Consider the following 16,774-nt stretch of genomic DNA (forward strand, 5'->3'; position numbering starts at 1 on the left):
TCTGGACATTTCAGTTTATGAAACATCAGCAACAGATATAATTGTGATGAAAAAATAAAAGGGACAACTAAGGCAGCTTTACACAGCTGTCCCTTTTCCCTCTGGGATTTATTAAGTGTTAAACAAACAAAACTCTCTGGCCTGTTTTGTTTCATTATTAATATTTAGCAATTTAAATTTACCATATAGCATGATCATTTTTCAGGGTTAATTATCTGTGAACAGGGAAAGTTTTGTTCTGCAAAGCTACCCTGAGCATAGAGTGGGATCTGACATGGTCTGCAGGTTGTTTGGATGTGTTTTTTTAATAAAATATTAGCTTGGGCTTTGATTAAGGAAAAGTTAACACCACTGAGTTATCAGACCAGAGCTGACTTCTCTAACTCAACATTTAGCCTTCTGTTTAGCTGACCATGGCCTGCAGCTGAATCTGCCTTTACTAGTGTTGGTCATGTGTAAGCCAAAACACAGCCTGCATGCTTATACCATAGTTGGCTTTGCAGTAATAGAGCAAGTATTGAAGACAGGGAAGCCTTGTAATATTTTTTTTTTAGTTATGACTTTAATAGGAGGAAGGAGTTCGGAGCAGCATGTGCTATTTTTTATGTGGCTAGTCATACATCAAGATTGTAAGATCTTTGGAGCAGAAGATGTATTTTGCGTAATCCTTTATACCTCATTTTCTCCACAGAGCTTTGATCTGTGATTAGATCTATGTGTATAAATCTGTATATGTAGCAGTTAGATAGTCATAGCAGAACCAATTCTTGAACCTCGTATAAAGCTAGAAATGAGGCTAGTAGGGTATTTGTAGTGCTTTGAGTGTACAAACCCATAATGCATTCTTTAGAGAAACTGGTGCCCAGGCTTAACAGCTGTCACATGCAAAATATGTTTACCCTGATACTTTGAAATTACTACTTACAACAGGCCTCACAGGCTCCTTGTCCCCTTTGTGTGCATGTGTTATTCCCACTGTTCATGATGGGAATTAGCTATACACATCAGGAGGAGGATATAACCCCTGGACTAGAACTTAAGACAGTAGGGAGTATGAAATCCTCCAGCTATTAGATAGCAAGAACAGCACAGCTTCAGCATTGCTCCCACTTGGCTTGTCACCTCTGCATTTTGTGATTTTGTGCTAAGGAAATATAGTAATGGAAGTAGCAGCTGTGAAATGTGGTGACAGCACAGTGCTACCTTGATAGAAATTGCAGCTCAGAGCTGCAGACCAAGTGTGGCCCTTTCAGGATTTTGAATGATGGAAGTGATCTCTTTCTTGAGGAAAAAGCAGCCATCCAGGCTGACGCTAGTGTAAAGCTTCTGTCACTTGCTGCATTAATAAATGGTTGTCCAGAGAGAGAATTGCTTTCATTTGTGTCCTTTAAAATATATTTTCAAATTTGCATTCAGTTATTTGTTTTATCTGTTAGGCCAGATCTCTTCTCAAGATGTTCTGTTCTTTGAATTGCCATGGTTTATTGTTTCTTTTCTAGTACTGTCTGGGTAGCTGTTACCTTCAGTCACGAGTGAAGTTTATATATGTCAGATACGTCTGGATATAAACGATGTTGGACTCGACATTCTCAGTTTCTTCCATGTAAGTAATTGCATGAGGGGGAGGAGTAATAGTGTGATACAACACAAAGGTTCAAGAATGGTTTATCGTATAAGTGCTTGAACTTTTGTTTTCTGGGGGGTGTTCTTCATTTTCTGAATCTACTTTGCTAATACTGTGTGGAAGCTGTCAGGCGTGGGGCACTCCAGAACTGTTTAGAGCTCCTACACATTTCCAAAATGAGAACTACAAAAGATTCAGTCAACTTTGCAAGAGAAAAGCTCCCTCCTGTGGAAGAGATGAACCTCTGCAGTGACTATGAGCACCGTTGGGGCGTAAGACTGATTTTATATTAGCAAGAAAAAAGAGCACAAGCCCTGTAGGGGTTTGCAGAGGCTGGAATTTAAAAGCGTGCTCCCTGTTATTGTTCCCAAAGCAAGTTCTTCAGATTTTGCATAACTTATTTCTAATATGTATCAGTTGTAGCTGTTTGCGGTCTGTAAGCAAAATTGGATCATTTAAATAATATGTGGCCACAGTGGAACCTTTAGTGTCAAAGGTGTCTAAAGCAGAAGGGTACTTTAGTGACAGGACAAGGGGGAATGGCTTGAAACTGACAGAGGGGAGATTTAGATTAGACATGAGGAAAACATTCTTCATTGTGGAGGTCGTGAGACCACTGGCACAGGTTGCCCAGAGAAGCTGTGGCTGCTCCATTCCTGGTGGTGTCCAAGGCCAGGATGGACAGGGCTTGGAGCAACCTGGTCTAATGGAAGGTGTTCTGTCCATGGCAGGGGGGTTGGAACTAGATGATCTTCAAGGTCTCCTCCAACCCAAACCATTCTATTGCTCTGTACTTATACAGATTTTGCTTTCTGTAGTTCTTTGCTGAAAAACCTAAGTATTTTGGGTGCTTCTGTGAATTAGAGTCATAGAATTTACATAACTTTAAAAAAAAAGTCGATTGTTTTTCTCTTTTCTGAATGTAATGGTTTGTTCTGTATATCCTGACAATCTGTATCAAAATTATTTTTTATATTGCTGCAGTTGAGGGTCAGAGCTGAACTCAAAGCCCTGTCTGACTTGAAAAACGCAACTGCACAAAAAGCATAAAGATGAATTTGTGGAGGAGCTGGAACTAGAATTCAGCTTGATATCAAATTTCTGCTAGAAACAGTATTTTTACCTTTGAGCTGAATATGATTCATGCTTGTGATCTGAAGGTGGAAGGCTGTAGCTCATTAGCACATTAGCAGAACCCTGAGGTGTTTACTTCCATAAATGCTAATATTATTCCCCCAAGAATGAAGCACGGGGGGTGAGAGGTAGGATAGAGGAGGGGAAAGACAGATTATTTAGCCTTGCAGTGGAGATTAAATTTACCAACTCAGATTCTTTGGCAGGTAGAGGACTGAGACAGCACAGAGTGCGCTGACCCACTGCAGAAAAATGACATTAGGTGTTGCAATCCTGTTAACTGGTGAAATGCTGAATTACAATCTTGTTCAGAGCTAGCTGGGTTCTAGCTTGTACCACGCAGCAACGTTGATGTAACTTTGGTTACAGAAACGTGATTTGGCAAATTCCTTGTGACATGTAATGGTGAAGTCAGGTTTGGTTGTCTTCATTTATAAGAACTGTGAAGGTTCTGTAGCTTTAGTGAATAGTCTGTATGATACTATAGTGCGTGTTAAGAAATGCTGCTGAACTTGAGGGAAAGCAGAAACTGCTCATGAGGCTGCATGCACTGAAGGCTCAAGTCAGGGTGATGAGGGATGCTGGTAGAAGTGCCCTACTCAAGAGGTTCAGTTCTGTGTGAGCTCCCTGGATGTCAGTCTGTCTCTGATCTCCATTTGGACCACAGAGCTCTCAGTGGCTGCTGCTCTTCAGGTGCTAGTTTGAATTAAACTCAGCAAGTGAAGGAGAGTTGCGTTTGTATTTAAGGAGTTTCACCGGGTCCTGCAAGTCTGTCGTGTGTTTGTGTGGGAAAAGTGGCCTACGAAGTTACAAAGGGTGTGGGGGAGTCTTTTCGATGGGGCTTCCAGCTTACAGATGGCTCTTGGGTCTTAAAGTTCCTTCGTTCTGTATTTCCTCTAAGTAGCACCATCTAGTGATTGCCTGGAGTATTTTTGATTGCTGCTTTCCCCACCCCCCTCCCGGCAGTTCCATTCTGGTTTCTTAAGGAATTGAAGCTAGTGTTGAGCACATTTTGTCTTCACCCTCGATGTTAAATGTTTTCCATGAAAACTGAAAGAGAGGCTAAGGTCCTGTAATTGAGTTGCTTTGAATTTTATGAAATTACATATCGGAACAGAGAGTCCATGATGACAGAAGGGCTGTGGTATGTGTTGAACCGTAGTATTAAACCACCAGAAAATCCACAGGAGATGGACAGGAAATTAGTCTACAGTTCACTGTAAGTTCCACAGTTCACTGTGATATACTACTGAGAACAAAGGCAAAGTAAAAGTTTGACTATGTTTTTCATATTCACAGGGCAGTGATTTTTGTGAAACAATTGTGAGCTGAAAGAACATTGCTTCAAAACCCTGAATCCTCAGCAGTTAATTTTCTTTTACTGGAGCAGTGGGAATTGAAATAATTATTCAAATATAGAAAATTTACCAGAGCTGGGCATTTATTCTTGACTGTAATGGCTAATAATTTGTACCTGCTCACTTCAGATGAAGTCTTGTTTGAAAATCTGTAGACCATGGATAAAATAATTGCAGAGAAATGGTCTGGTGTTTTTGCAGGAATTTAAAGCAGGGGTTTGAATTATCTGGTGCAGATTGCACTAAATCCTCCTTCTCCTCCTCCAGGAATTCTGCATCTAAGGGGCTACACAGCAGGTAACTCATAACTGATTTGAGATATGGTAGAGCCAGCCTGCTTTTTCAAAGCATCCTTAGGACCATAACCTCATTTAATCTTTCATTTCTATGACTTTTAATAAAAGCCCAGAAGGTAAGAAGGAGATGGACTAAAATAATCTGTTAATTAAAAACAAGCAAACAGAAAAATAACCCCCAAAAGCCACAAAATGAAAAGAAAGCACCAACTTTAGACTATACATTCTATACATAGAATTGGCCAGGGCTTTTTCATTACAGTAAGTCTGAAATGTGGAAGTATCTTAGGTGAATCTGTTGGCATAGCAACTTAGATTTGAGAAGAGTGCTATCCTAGTCAGAAAATAGTGTATGTTGTGATACTGTTGCATGCTGTTGCCACTTCTCTGCAGACAGGGCCCTCTGGGGTTCACATTAAACTCATAATGATGCAGTTCAAGCTTCTAAGAACATTTGGTCCCAGCAGCACATACACTGTAGATTGATGTTGATCTACCAACCCTGTTACAACAGTCACTCCCATAACAGCAGGATGGCACCTAACCCTGTAGTTACTGTGCTGAGAAGGGGCAAAAGGTCCATTTTACCTCCAACACAGTCATATGGTTCTTGCCTTCATCAACTGATAGTTTATTTGTTGCTTCTCTCAGGGTGGTTTGGAGGCTACAGAAGTTACCGGATGGAATACCAGGCTGTGCCTTGCTATGTGGGATAAAGGGAGTAGGAGTGTCTGTTCTCTGGGGGAGGAAAACAAAGGCACTACAGTTCGTGTATGAAGCATTTATATATGCAGCATTGAGGAAAAACAGAATATCAAAGCCTTACACTTTGTCAATGCTAACTAATAACAGCACATGTTATGAATTACATATTTTTAATTGAATATTTTGGGCACCAACATTGATTTAAAAGCTGGCATTACTTTTAAGCCTTGTCTCTAATGGAGTTCTGTTTGTATCTATATACTCATACCTGAGCAGTGCAACTCACTGCAGGTCAAAAGATTACAACCTCCAATGATTGCAGTGGGAGAACTTAATGGTTCTTCACTTGTGTGTACTTCTACAGAGAAATTCAGTGAGTGTTAGAGGACTATGGAAACAATCTTTGTGATTGAGTTCTTCAGCACTGTAATGGCTGTGGCACCTCCACCACTGACAGTCAGCAGTGCCTTCTGTCCAAATTTACTTCTTTATATTTTTGGCAACTGCTCATTTTTTTTCTTATTTATAGTTGGGATACAGTTGGAATCTCTGTGAATTTCTTCTGCAGAAAGAGGTAGACAAGATTATATGTAATGTGTAAGGTCATTCATGGGATTAACCTTCCTGAGTGCACAGAACTAAACTGTGTTGACTAATAAGAGAAATAATGACTTGAAGTAGGAACAGAGAAAATGATGCAGAGAGGGCTGGTTTCCCTCTTCCTGGGTTGATGCAGTCTTGTGTTACTAAGGCTGAAAGCCAGGGCTCACAGGGATCTGAAGCTTTAAATGCTGGTCTCAGAGAGAGGGGAAAAGGAAGCAGTCCAAGGAAATCTGGCAAAAGCTGCCAGGAATGCAGCAGGGAAGGCCCATGAGCAGGAGTGCCTGTCTCTCCTAGCCAGAGATCTGGATTAGCTGCATTAAGGGGACTTTCCAATCATTGCTTGTGAGCTTTGTAGAGCTAAGGGAAAACATGAATGTTGTAAGACTCATTATACTGCTGCTTTGTGCTGCAGGGTTGACACAGCTATTAATTCAATGCTTTGAATTCTGGAAGCCAAAGCACTTGTTTCAGATCTCAAAAAGGTTAACATTTACAAGATGCCATATCCTTATTTAATCAAAGCTTCACAAGGAGACTCTGGAAGTATAGAACTGTTCAGCTTGGCACACACATCAAAATTTTACATAGCAAGTGAGGCAGGAACTCTTGACCAAATGGAAACCAACCTCTGCTGGCACGTGAGAGCCTTGCATTATAAAACTCAGGTTCATCATAGAGAAGTTCTGTTAACATCTTTTATAGGAAGAATTTAACAGATGAGGTTTTCTGATACTCTGCTAGTCTGACATCTGCACGGGTCACTCTGCATCTGCAAACCAATGGATGGAACCTCAGCTGAAGCCAGTGAAACCTCCCTACCTTGTGTTAGCAGGGCATGGAGACTTCAGCAGTATTATTTCTTTTTCAGATGCAGTCCGCTGGTGGGAGATACCAAAGCCTGTAGTGGCTGCACTAAACGCAAAGTCTTGTGCAAACTCTAATGATATAAGCCCTGTGCATGATCACAACTGTAATAATCATTACTAATAACTTGCTTTTGGATCCTGTTACTCAGCAGTCTGAAAGTGTTAACTGCTACCTAAATACAGATGAAAATGTGACTCTGAAAGACTTCGTGTCTTTGTTTCAATCTTTCTTATGAAAATGAAAGCTGGAATGCTGCATGAGAAAAATCTTGAAGCCTTTCACGGATAAAACCTTCAGATATGAGTGTCTCGTGTTTTCAATGGATTGACACATTTTCAGCACTTTCTGACATTGTAATGAATAAATATATACTTAAGCTTAGTGTATTATGTCCTGTTCTGAATTTTGGAATTCAGTACTAAAAATGAAATACTACTTAGAAAAAGCTGTGTAAAGAACAAAGTTGTCTGGAGATTAAATGCTGCTGATGGAATAATGCATCCAACTGTCACAGCAACAGTTTTTTAGTGACTCAGGCTCTATGAATATTTACCAGAGTTGTCCTGCATGAAAGAAAATCAAACAATTACTTTCCAGGGAACTGCTGAAGTCTGGCATCACTTTTACTAGGAGCAAATGTTTGCTTTGTTAGCAAAGCACTTGTGCAAGGTGAGATCGATGGGGATAGTTTGCTTTACGTGTGCCAAGTATCAGCACTAGTGGTATGAATACTCAACAAACACCACTTGAATAATCTGTTTAGGAATGATGTAAGGCCATCAAGCCACATTTCTGTATGCTTAAACCTTATCTAGGGGAGAAGGGTCTAACAGCTGATCAATGCCATTTCACCTGACCCAAGATAAACTGTTAACCAGTCCTCATCCTTTTTATCACTGCCACTGTTTGTAGAAGGGGTGCTACAATCACTTTCAGTCTCAGGATATGGAGCCTCCAAGAAACAAGTGGTCTCGCTGTTCTTTCTGTCCTTTTGAAAACAACTCACTCCATCTCCAGGCTCTTTCTTGACCACCCTCTGAACTGAATTGCTACAAGACTTGCTAGGACATAAAGGAGCTGCCCTATTTGGCATTAATATGGGCATGAGTATTTACCATGGAAAAAGTGTGTTTCCCAGCTAACAGCCCTTCTCATGCCAGAACAGATTTATTCATTTTAATGTTTCTCAAATGCTGGAGAGCTAGGACGTTATAGGTCAAAGCAGCAGAGCTCAAAGTGAAGGCTTGTCTTACACATTTTAATTTCACTAGGGTAGAAGCTTCTCTGTTAATTTATTATCATACATATTTCTTGCTGATGTGCTTTCAGTTCATGTGTAGAACCAAAATTAGGTTGCCCAGAGAAGCTGTGGCTGCCCATCCCTGGAAGTGTTCAAGGCCAGGTTGGATGGAGCTTTGAGCAATCTGGTCTAGTGGAAGGGCAAGGACATTTAACTAGATGATCTTCAAGATCCCTTCTAACCCAAACCATTTTTGGTTTCACAGAACCCTAAGTATGCCAGTTGTTGCAGAATACAATTTCTTTCTAGTAGTGCAGAGCTAGAATTGATTGACAGCTGGAAGCTTGGTATCATTTAAGCCTCTTATCTGGAACTTCTGCTGAAGTGCTGGCAATAACACTTCTGTCTGAAGTACAGATTTCATTTGAATTTAATCAGTTCACTTAGTAATCACTTCCTGTAATCTAGGAAAGGCCTAGGAAAGACGTTAACATAGATTACTTCTAGAATTTCATCACAGTGAAATTTGCCTGTGTAATATTGCCTCAGAGCAGAGATACGGCTGGGTAGCAACCTGATCCAGTGGTGTCTTACAACAGTGCTACTGTCAGGTTCTTCTGTCTGTAGAAATCTGTAAATGGTCAAGCTTTTTGATTAATAATTCAACTAAAGAAAATACATATTTGGTATATTACTTGTGTTCTAATTTGGTACCTTCCAAACATGTTAGTGTAATAAAATTCAGCTGCATTTTATCAATAAGCTCTATTGAATGTTACCACATTAACTGTCTGTATTCTAACACACTGAAACTGTATTTCCTAAAGACTTTGGATAAAGAACATGCGTGCTTTGGACTGGATTCTCAGACAGCACTGACTATGAACCCTCTCCTGTCTGACTTTCTAAAACCAGTGACTTTCTTGATATAGTATTTTCAATTCATTTATAATGTCATACTAGAGAAGAAATTGTTTATGTCCTTTATTACAAAGATCAAAAGTAATGGTAACCATTTACATACACAATTTACAAATTATTCACAAAGGGAATCACAGATGTACAAGAACTGACAGCTTCAGCCCAAGTTGGGGATGGGAGAGTGTACTTTTTTCCCTGCTTTTATTTACTGAAATAAAAGATACGTTTATTTTTTGTTGTATGTGTTAAACACTGATCTAGTGTTTATGTAGCACCTTTAGTCATAACCATGCAAATGCTTACATGCTTATCTTTATTTGAAAGACTGCAGTGCATGTATAAACATGCATGGGATCTGTGCTCTTCACACTGTTAAGTGTTTGTTGGTCAGAAATCCTGTTGATTTTGGGTATAATGCAGTGGCCAGGCTTGAAAAAAGTCAATCTGTAGGATTTAACTGTTTGAGCAATGTGTGTTTAAAACAAAAATGAAGATTACTACCAGAACTCTTAATTTAAGAACTAAATAAAGTATGGTTGCTGCATCTTTCAGGAATATACTGTATGATCTTAAGAGAGAAACTAGCCATGTTGTTAGGTGTCTGATACCATAGCTGGTTTATTGCTTTTCCTTCATTCAGGTTAGCATATTTTATACAGTTTCCTAAAACTATTTCAGAGACTGTGAAACTTAACAAAGAATCCTATCTTGAGACATTTGGTAAATTAGCAAACTTCACAAAATATCGTAACAGCACTTACCAAAAGGAAGAATGAGTTTCCAAGTTCCTTGGTATGAAAGCACAATATCAACAGTGCAATAGCTGCCATTTAGCTAAACCTACAAATATCCATAGTTTGCACATTTTGCTGTCCACTGGGATGACATGTACGACAAAATGCTTGAAGGAGCACACCAATTTAGGAGCAAACACAAATGCAAATACAGAAATCACCCAGGTGATGTTGCATCCAATTTCTAAGCAATAAAGCAAAACACTTTGCAAGAGTTATGTCTACTGAAACCATTTAGTGGGAATAATCCAGATACTTATGACGCTATTACGAGGGTACGACTTCCTACCCAGCTATCAAATATTCTTTACCATGAACTTTCAGGATTCTCAGGATGACAGGTAAAGAATGTTGCCATGGTAAACTTAATATACAGTAATAGGCAAAGATTTTAGTGACACCACCTGTATATACAACATAGTTGTTGGAACCTTACGGAACAAAGCAATGTTACAGTACGCCTTTGTTAAGACTTCTTGCTGGTTTAAAAAGGTAGATTCCTCTTTAGGGAGATTGTCCAGCAGTACTGGTTTCACATCTCTTCAGTGTGAATCTGAATTCTCCCCTTTTTATTTTAAGCCAGTGCTAGACTCTTCAGCGGAAGGTCTCTTTATTGATCCACATAAGACTGCGTGTTTCATTTGGTTTGCATTCGTACTCAATGCAGCCAAAACTGTTACCCCATTGGCAATGATCCCGCTTGTGGTAGTTGTAGAATTTGACTTGCCAGACTGTTTCAAAAACACCAATGTCGTTAAACTGCAAGGAAGAGGGAATATCAGTGTTAGTGAGCTGATTATTTTGTTGGTTTCTCTCTCTCTTAATGAAACTGTGGACCATAAAACAGCTGATGTAAGAGTTATTGTTCCTCAACTCAATAAATCAGATCTGTAAAGCCTGCTCTAGCAGTCATAAAGTCTTTTATGGTGAGGCATACATAAACCATGAAGGATCAGATTCTCCAGGTACTATCTGCTTGCACTTGCATCTGGAAAGGCATGACAGTAAAAATGTTCAAGGTCCCACATGGATAAATGTTACTAACAGCAAGAATCAAAGCCATAATCCTTAGGATGACTCAGCAGTAGTTGGCCCAATGATCTTCAAGTGGCCTGTATATACTGTAGACCATGTAGCAGCAATCTGTAGGGATATATGCCATCACTTCACCTTTATACCATACCTAGAGGCTGCTCCTTCTTTTGCTTAATCTGAAATCTTTAATGCCCCTGTATTTTGTAGCCTTGTGTTAGCAGTATCTTGACTAAGACATGCTGCTATTAGACCACTTACTCTTTGCCTGGGATTCTGTTCCAGGTTTTACATGAAACAAGCAAAAGAAGTTATTTGTGCATTTCTGTAATTGCTAGCTGTACTGTGATAGTGCACTTTCCAAACTGAGGTATGAGTAACAGAAGCTAGGAAGGAGATAATCAGCGTGTTTAGCAGATAAGTGTCTAGTACAGTGAAGAAGTAGTGAGACATTGTCTGTAAGTTGTCTTATTGGATTTGCAACTTTGGAGTGAATGAGATTATGGCTCTAGTAAATTTTGCAGAACAGAAATCTCCCCTTTTTATTTTAAGGCACTGCTGGACACCTTTACATCATCGGGAAAACCTTGTGAGGATTTCAAGGATAGATTATGATTTCAGTTATAATGCTGCTGCAGAATTTGAGTTTCTGTGCCTCGGGAAGTTGCAGAGAATCTGTAGTGTGCGTGTGAAGCCTGTATGTATTGCGGTTGGTCCCAGTAGCATGGCTTGATTGTGTTATGTTGTTAGATACTAGATGTGAATTCAGTGCTACTGAACAGCACTGTTCTTCAACATTTTTTCCTTTTAAATATTTCCATCACTCATTTTAATGACAGCTCCTTCACTTGATTGTTTTCCATTCCCGTCATGTGCCTGGGAGCTGACCTTCAATCATCTGCCTATTACAATCCCACTTACAAAGTCTGTATGAAAGCCCTTTTATACAGTGACTCTTCCTGAGTTATAAGCAGTCTTCTCTATCCAGTTTTCTCAGGAGGACATGTAGTTTACTGGGTTTTTTTTTTTAATTCAATATGTGGTTTGTAAGCTGCTGCTGTGTAATGGCCATTGCTTTAAACCTTCCCCAGCCCACTGTGGTAAGTTAAATTTAGCCTTGGCAACAGCAAGAATTGTGTGCTGTTAGGGGAAAGTTTTTATTTGGCTCCAGTTCCAAGTGTTACCTTAAAGGAATATCTGAAATATTTCTGCTCTTTCATTTGACAAAGACAGAATCAGATGTCTTTGTCAAAAGACAGGCTATTTTATCTCTCCCAGCAACTAAAACCTTCATTAAGGTTTGGGGTTGGTTGTTTTGTTTGTTTGTTTGATAGTAATCCTGATACACTCATAATGCAAGAGTAAAAGTTAAGCGCATTGGATATTATGGTGCACAATCCGGAAAGAGAGATTGTCAGAGAGAAGCATCAGCCAACCTCAGTGTGGAAACTGAGGAATGAAAGGCATTTCTAGTAGCATTTGTAGAAGGTGGTATGATACAAGAAGAGCATTTCATTTTGTTAACGTATGAAGGATCTGAATTTCAACGAGAGGAGGGAAACAAATTCTGTATTCCTCCAATGACCCAGTTTTGCTGAGCTACCCTGAGTGGTTTGCTGTGGATTTCCTGGAGAAGGAACGAATTAACTGCAGGGATTTTCTACTACCCTGTGCCTTCCCCCAAACCCAGTGCTTAGCAGATGCAGCAGCTCTGTGGTATCCTGAACATTCTGCATCCTCAGAGTTCCCTGAATTCCCATGACTCCTGCAGCTAAATCCTGGCTCCTCCACTGGGCCTGTATATGGGCTTTGTCAGAGAGGAGGCATGGCCCTACTTGTAGGTCAGGCTTACTTCCCTGTCTGCTATTCTCTCTCATCCAGCAGTATAGGTGTGAACAGTTAATCATTCCCTCTGAATCTGCATGCTAGGATGATTTGATGAGTACTTATTACTGGGAATAGAGGTTTAGCTTGTTTATTCAATCTGAGACTAGTCTGGCTGAGAATAAAATGAGAGGTTTCTAAATAAGTTTACACCATTTGCTAGAGAATTTAGCAGTTTCTGGATAGTGAGCATAACTGAGCATTCATGTAATAGAAATGCATCCTCAGATTCTGGAATTCAGAAGCAGGATTGTTGTTTTACATGTATACACTATGGCTGTAGCAGGCAAGTTGTCTACCACCCAGCTGAAGAAGGAACACAAATTATTTGTTTGAAGTTTTAAAGCAGTTGGAAAATAAATTTTTATGGGCCTTTATGGACATTGTGTCTTTCAGGAGTGTCAAACCAGTGCTTAACTGCAGGACTGACCTCACAGTCTGTTTCTAATGTGAGTTCAGATTTTATGCCTTAAATAGTATCCTTATCTCCCTAGGATGTACCAGGATCCTGCCAGTTCTAGAAAAGGAAGTGGAGGCAGAAGTTCCTCATAGTTGAAAGAAGTAGGAAATTTTAAAGCCATATGTAATAAGCCCAGTTTTGAAGAATCTGGAACTAGGTATTAGAAGCAGCTTTTGGACTGGGGTATCTGACACTGGTTGCCTAAATCTGTTACAGCTCTGTCTAGCACCTAAATGATGAGTTAAAACATGTAAATCCCAGTTGAGATGCCTATATTTAATACATAAAAGTAACGATTGTGGACATCCTGATTAAGCACTGAAGAACCTATCTATGAAGATCAGATCCTAAAAAGGGTTGAGGACCTGCTTAATGCTTGAAAATCCTATTAGCATCATGGTTAATATCCCAGGATTTGATTTGTAGAAGCAACTGTTTGGGCAAATAACATGGCTTTGCATTCTGATGCTGCAACAAAACACCTCAGAGCTTGTATGTGTAAATCAGACCCTCCTTGCATTTCTTAGAATTGCTTTATTTGTGATTTGACTTGCTTTTCTCTGTAAGAAAAGTTAAACATCCAGATTTTTAGGGTTCATGTGAGTGTTTCACTTAAGGTTAAATGTGGCTATCACAATAGGGATGCCTTAGTCAAAGCAGCTGGGTTTTAGGGAGCGCTGCCCTTTCACCTCCTGGTATAAGGACTGTGAAATTTAACTGCAGTCATCAGTGGCATCCAGCAGCCCTGTTCCGATGGCTGAGGAGTCATATTGAGTGTTAGGTTTTCCTGGATGTTAAAAAGAGGTGACTGTACGTAAAAATGATTAACCTGGACAGATACTTCAGGGTAGTCTTATTAACCTAAGATTCTGAAGTAGTAACTGCTAATGTGATGTGGGTCTCCACAATTAAGTTAGGTGCGCTGTAATTATTAGAAACACCAAATAGAAACGTTACAGTTCTTAAGAGGGGGACTGCCGTGCTAAATGATGGCCGCAGAAAAAAATAGTGAAGATAAAAGATCAAGATGAGATCTTCCATGCAGTGACCAAATGTGAGAAAAAGCTGAAATCTGGTGGGCTTGGCAATGTCCTAACTTATGAGAGTTGAAACAGACCGTTAAGACAGCTTTGGATGAAGATAGCTTATTGCTCCATTTCCCCTTTTTGGTACAGTAGGCAAAGAATAAACAGCAAGAATCCCTCAAAACTGTAATCAGGAAAAGGGGAAAAAACCCAAACAAGCAAACCAAAGACAGACAAGACAGACCTCCCTCTGCACCCCGAGCATACCAGCCAGAGTGCTATGGAAATCTGCCTGCTGCTGTTCCTGTCTTCTGTCAACTCTGCCACGTTACAGGCTGGAGCTTTTGTCATCTCACTTTGCGGCCATGGCATATACCAATTCTGGCCCTTGGAGCTTCTCTTTAAGCTTGGGGTGAGGAGCCATTTGAATAAGAACTTGTTTGTGGGTGCAGAGATAATGTGATAATGGAATGATATGGGGAAAGGGAGAAGCCAGCCCTGGGTTTGTTTTCACACATGCTTTCAGCCTCTGGTGTGTCCACAGGCATCCTGCAGATGAGAGGTGGAAGGTACTAGTCACCCCTTGTGCTTAGGGCAGGCTCTGCTTCAAAATACTTGGTGGTGCTGGCAGGCAAAAGGGAGGTCCCTGTATGCCAAGGGCTTGGGATTGGGTTCCTAGCCAGGGATCTTGGTGGGAGCTGCCTGATGTCTGTAGTGTCCTGCAGAAGAGGCGAGAGGTTCAGCTCACATTTCTTCCTGCTACAGCACCTGAAAGGGCTTTGCAGGTCTCTAGAAATCCCCCTCCTGTTTCCTGGCCTCTCTTGGCTTCCCCTTGGGAAGCAGGGCTTGTGTTTTTTAGCTCTATTCTGATCAGCAGTCTTACTGACACAAACTAAACAGGAGGCAGCAGCTGTGATCAGACTGTGTCCTGGAATATTTCACCTCCACACCTCTCTCTGGGAGTCAGCCCCCTGCTGCTGTCCCTTGTCTTCCCATGCCATGTCTGGGGAACCACATACCTGCATGTTGACCTGGATGGGCTGTCTCTCCCCACTCTTGGTATGGGGCACCCCTTCTGTGTCGTAGATCCCTGTGTAAGAGACCACTTGTGCATCCCTTGATTTCTCCTCCAGTGGGACATTAACACCGCCGATGCCCATAGTCCTGCAAAGAGATGGGATCCAGCCTTTCAGCAGCCATGCACCCCCCTTCCTTGGCAGCTTGGAGCCAGCATGTGGGCTTGCAGCCTGGCAGGCTCTGTGCCGGGGGATGCCTCAGGGATTTTAGCAGGCCTGCGGGTGCTGCTGACTCACTGGGGCTCCTGAAAAATGTCAGGGCTTTGCAGTCCTCCAGGGAAGATGTCAAAAGGAAAGGCAGGAGGGATCTGATCTCGAGTAGCTGGGAAGAGGTTAGTCAAATCCCTTCTTCAGGGCTGCCCCTCCACCTGGAGCTGGCTCCCCACCTGCATCCTCCCTGGTCCCTGTCTCTGCTTTGCCATGCTGCAGCAAAGGCTTAGGTGTATCCTGACATGCAGGGCCAGAGGGGCCTCTTCCCTCTGTCTCCAGGGCAAATCGTGGGGAAGGAGGGAGAAAAGGAGCTGGACTTGAAAGAGCTCTGGGGAGCAGATGAAGAGGGGAGGAAGCGACTCCCAAACATGGCCTCTCTCCTGATCCAGAGCACTAGGAACAGCTGGCCAGGGACTGAGGAACAGGGCCACCAAAGCAAAAAGGCAGGGAGGGAGAAATCACGGGAACCCCGCGCTGTCAGCCTGCCAGGAAAAAACATTAAACCTCTAAAAATAAAGCAGCGGGGAAGGGAGGGCCGGGGGAGCCGCCCCGAGCACGGACTTACGTGGCCTGGACGGTGCCGGGCCGCAGGACCACCTCGATCTTGTACTTGGCTCCGGTCAGCAGCTTGATGGTGCGGTTCTGGCCGAAGCGCTGCCCGTCCACCTTGAAATACACCGCCCCGTCGTTGGGCTGGATTTTGAGGGAGACGCTGATTTTCACGAGGCCGGGGATGTCGCCCATCGCTTGTCACCGGCGGGGGGGGGGGGGGACGGGGACGGGGGGAGTGCGAGATCTGCGCCCCTGTCGCCCCCTCCGCGGAATGCGGCTGGCGGGAACAGCAGAGCGAGGCTGCGAGGGAGAGGAAGAGGAGGAGGGAGGAGGAAGAGGAGGGGCTGCCTGATCCCCGCCGGCCCAGCCCTTCCCAAAAGCAGCGGATGATATATATTTGTGTTTTCCCTCCCCCAGTAGCGACGCAGCATCTGGGCGGTGGATGCGCCCCCCTCCCCGCTCCATATCCCACATTGTGGGGATATTTGCAGCTGCTGCGATTGCAGCCGGTTTCCAGGGAGTTAATCCGGCCGCAATTACTGCAGCCGTAATCCCGCCGTTCTTCTCGGAGGGAGCACGAGGGACTCTGGCAAGACCCAGCGGCGCCGTTCAGCACCACGGGCGCGGACAGCGGCGCGGGCCGGGAGCGCCACCGGCCGGAGCAGGGCAAAGACGTGGGTTTGTGGCTCTTCGGTCCCTGTGTGGCAAAAGGTTTTTGTGAGCCACCATGCCTAGACTGTCGGTTTCTTGCTCCCTAAAGTTAACAGTTAATATCTAGTCTAATGTTTCTATTGGGGTGGTTTTTAGAATCACTTTGATCGCAAACACTTAACAAAATTAAAAGCATTGCTAGTAGCTTTACTATTAACAAATCATTATTCTTAAAGATAATTTGGGTAGCTAATTGGATGTATACCACAAGAAATGAGCTGTGCCAAATTAAGTATTCTGAGACCCCACCTGGACTCCTGCATTCAGCTCTGGGGGCCTCTA

The 16,774-nt window shown here is 42.2% G+C and overlaps 1 protein-coding gene across 1 annotated transcript; it reads right to left on the reverse strand.

The window, feature by feature from the left end:
• Positions 1–8,796: 8,796 nt before the first annotated feature.
• On the reverse strand, positions 8,797–16,372 carry CNRIP1 (cannabinoid receptor interacting protein 1). The gene is given in 5 exon segments (XM_061356263.1): positions 8,797–10,301; positions 14,963–15,107; positions 15,795–15,979; positions 15,981–16,201; positions 16,204–16,372. Coding segments are annotated over 5 exon segments (768 nt in total). The 5' UTR covers positions 16,256–16,372; the 3' UTR covers positions 8,797–10,136.
• Positions 16,373–16,774: the final 402 nt, after the last annotated feature.

This window comes from Neopsephotus bourkii, unplaced genomic scaffold, assembly GCF_033783945.1.
Source record: "Neopsephotus bourkii isolate Nb327-2 ecotype Australia unplaced genomic scaffold, CSIRO-AGI_Nbou_v1 NB_845, whole genome shotgun sequence".
Taxonomy (NCBI): domain Eukaryota; kingdom Metazoa; phylum Chordata; class Aves; order Psittaciformes; family Psittacidae; genus Neopsephotus; species Neopsephotus bourkii.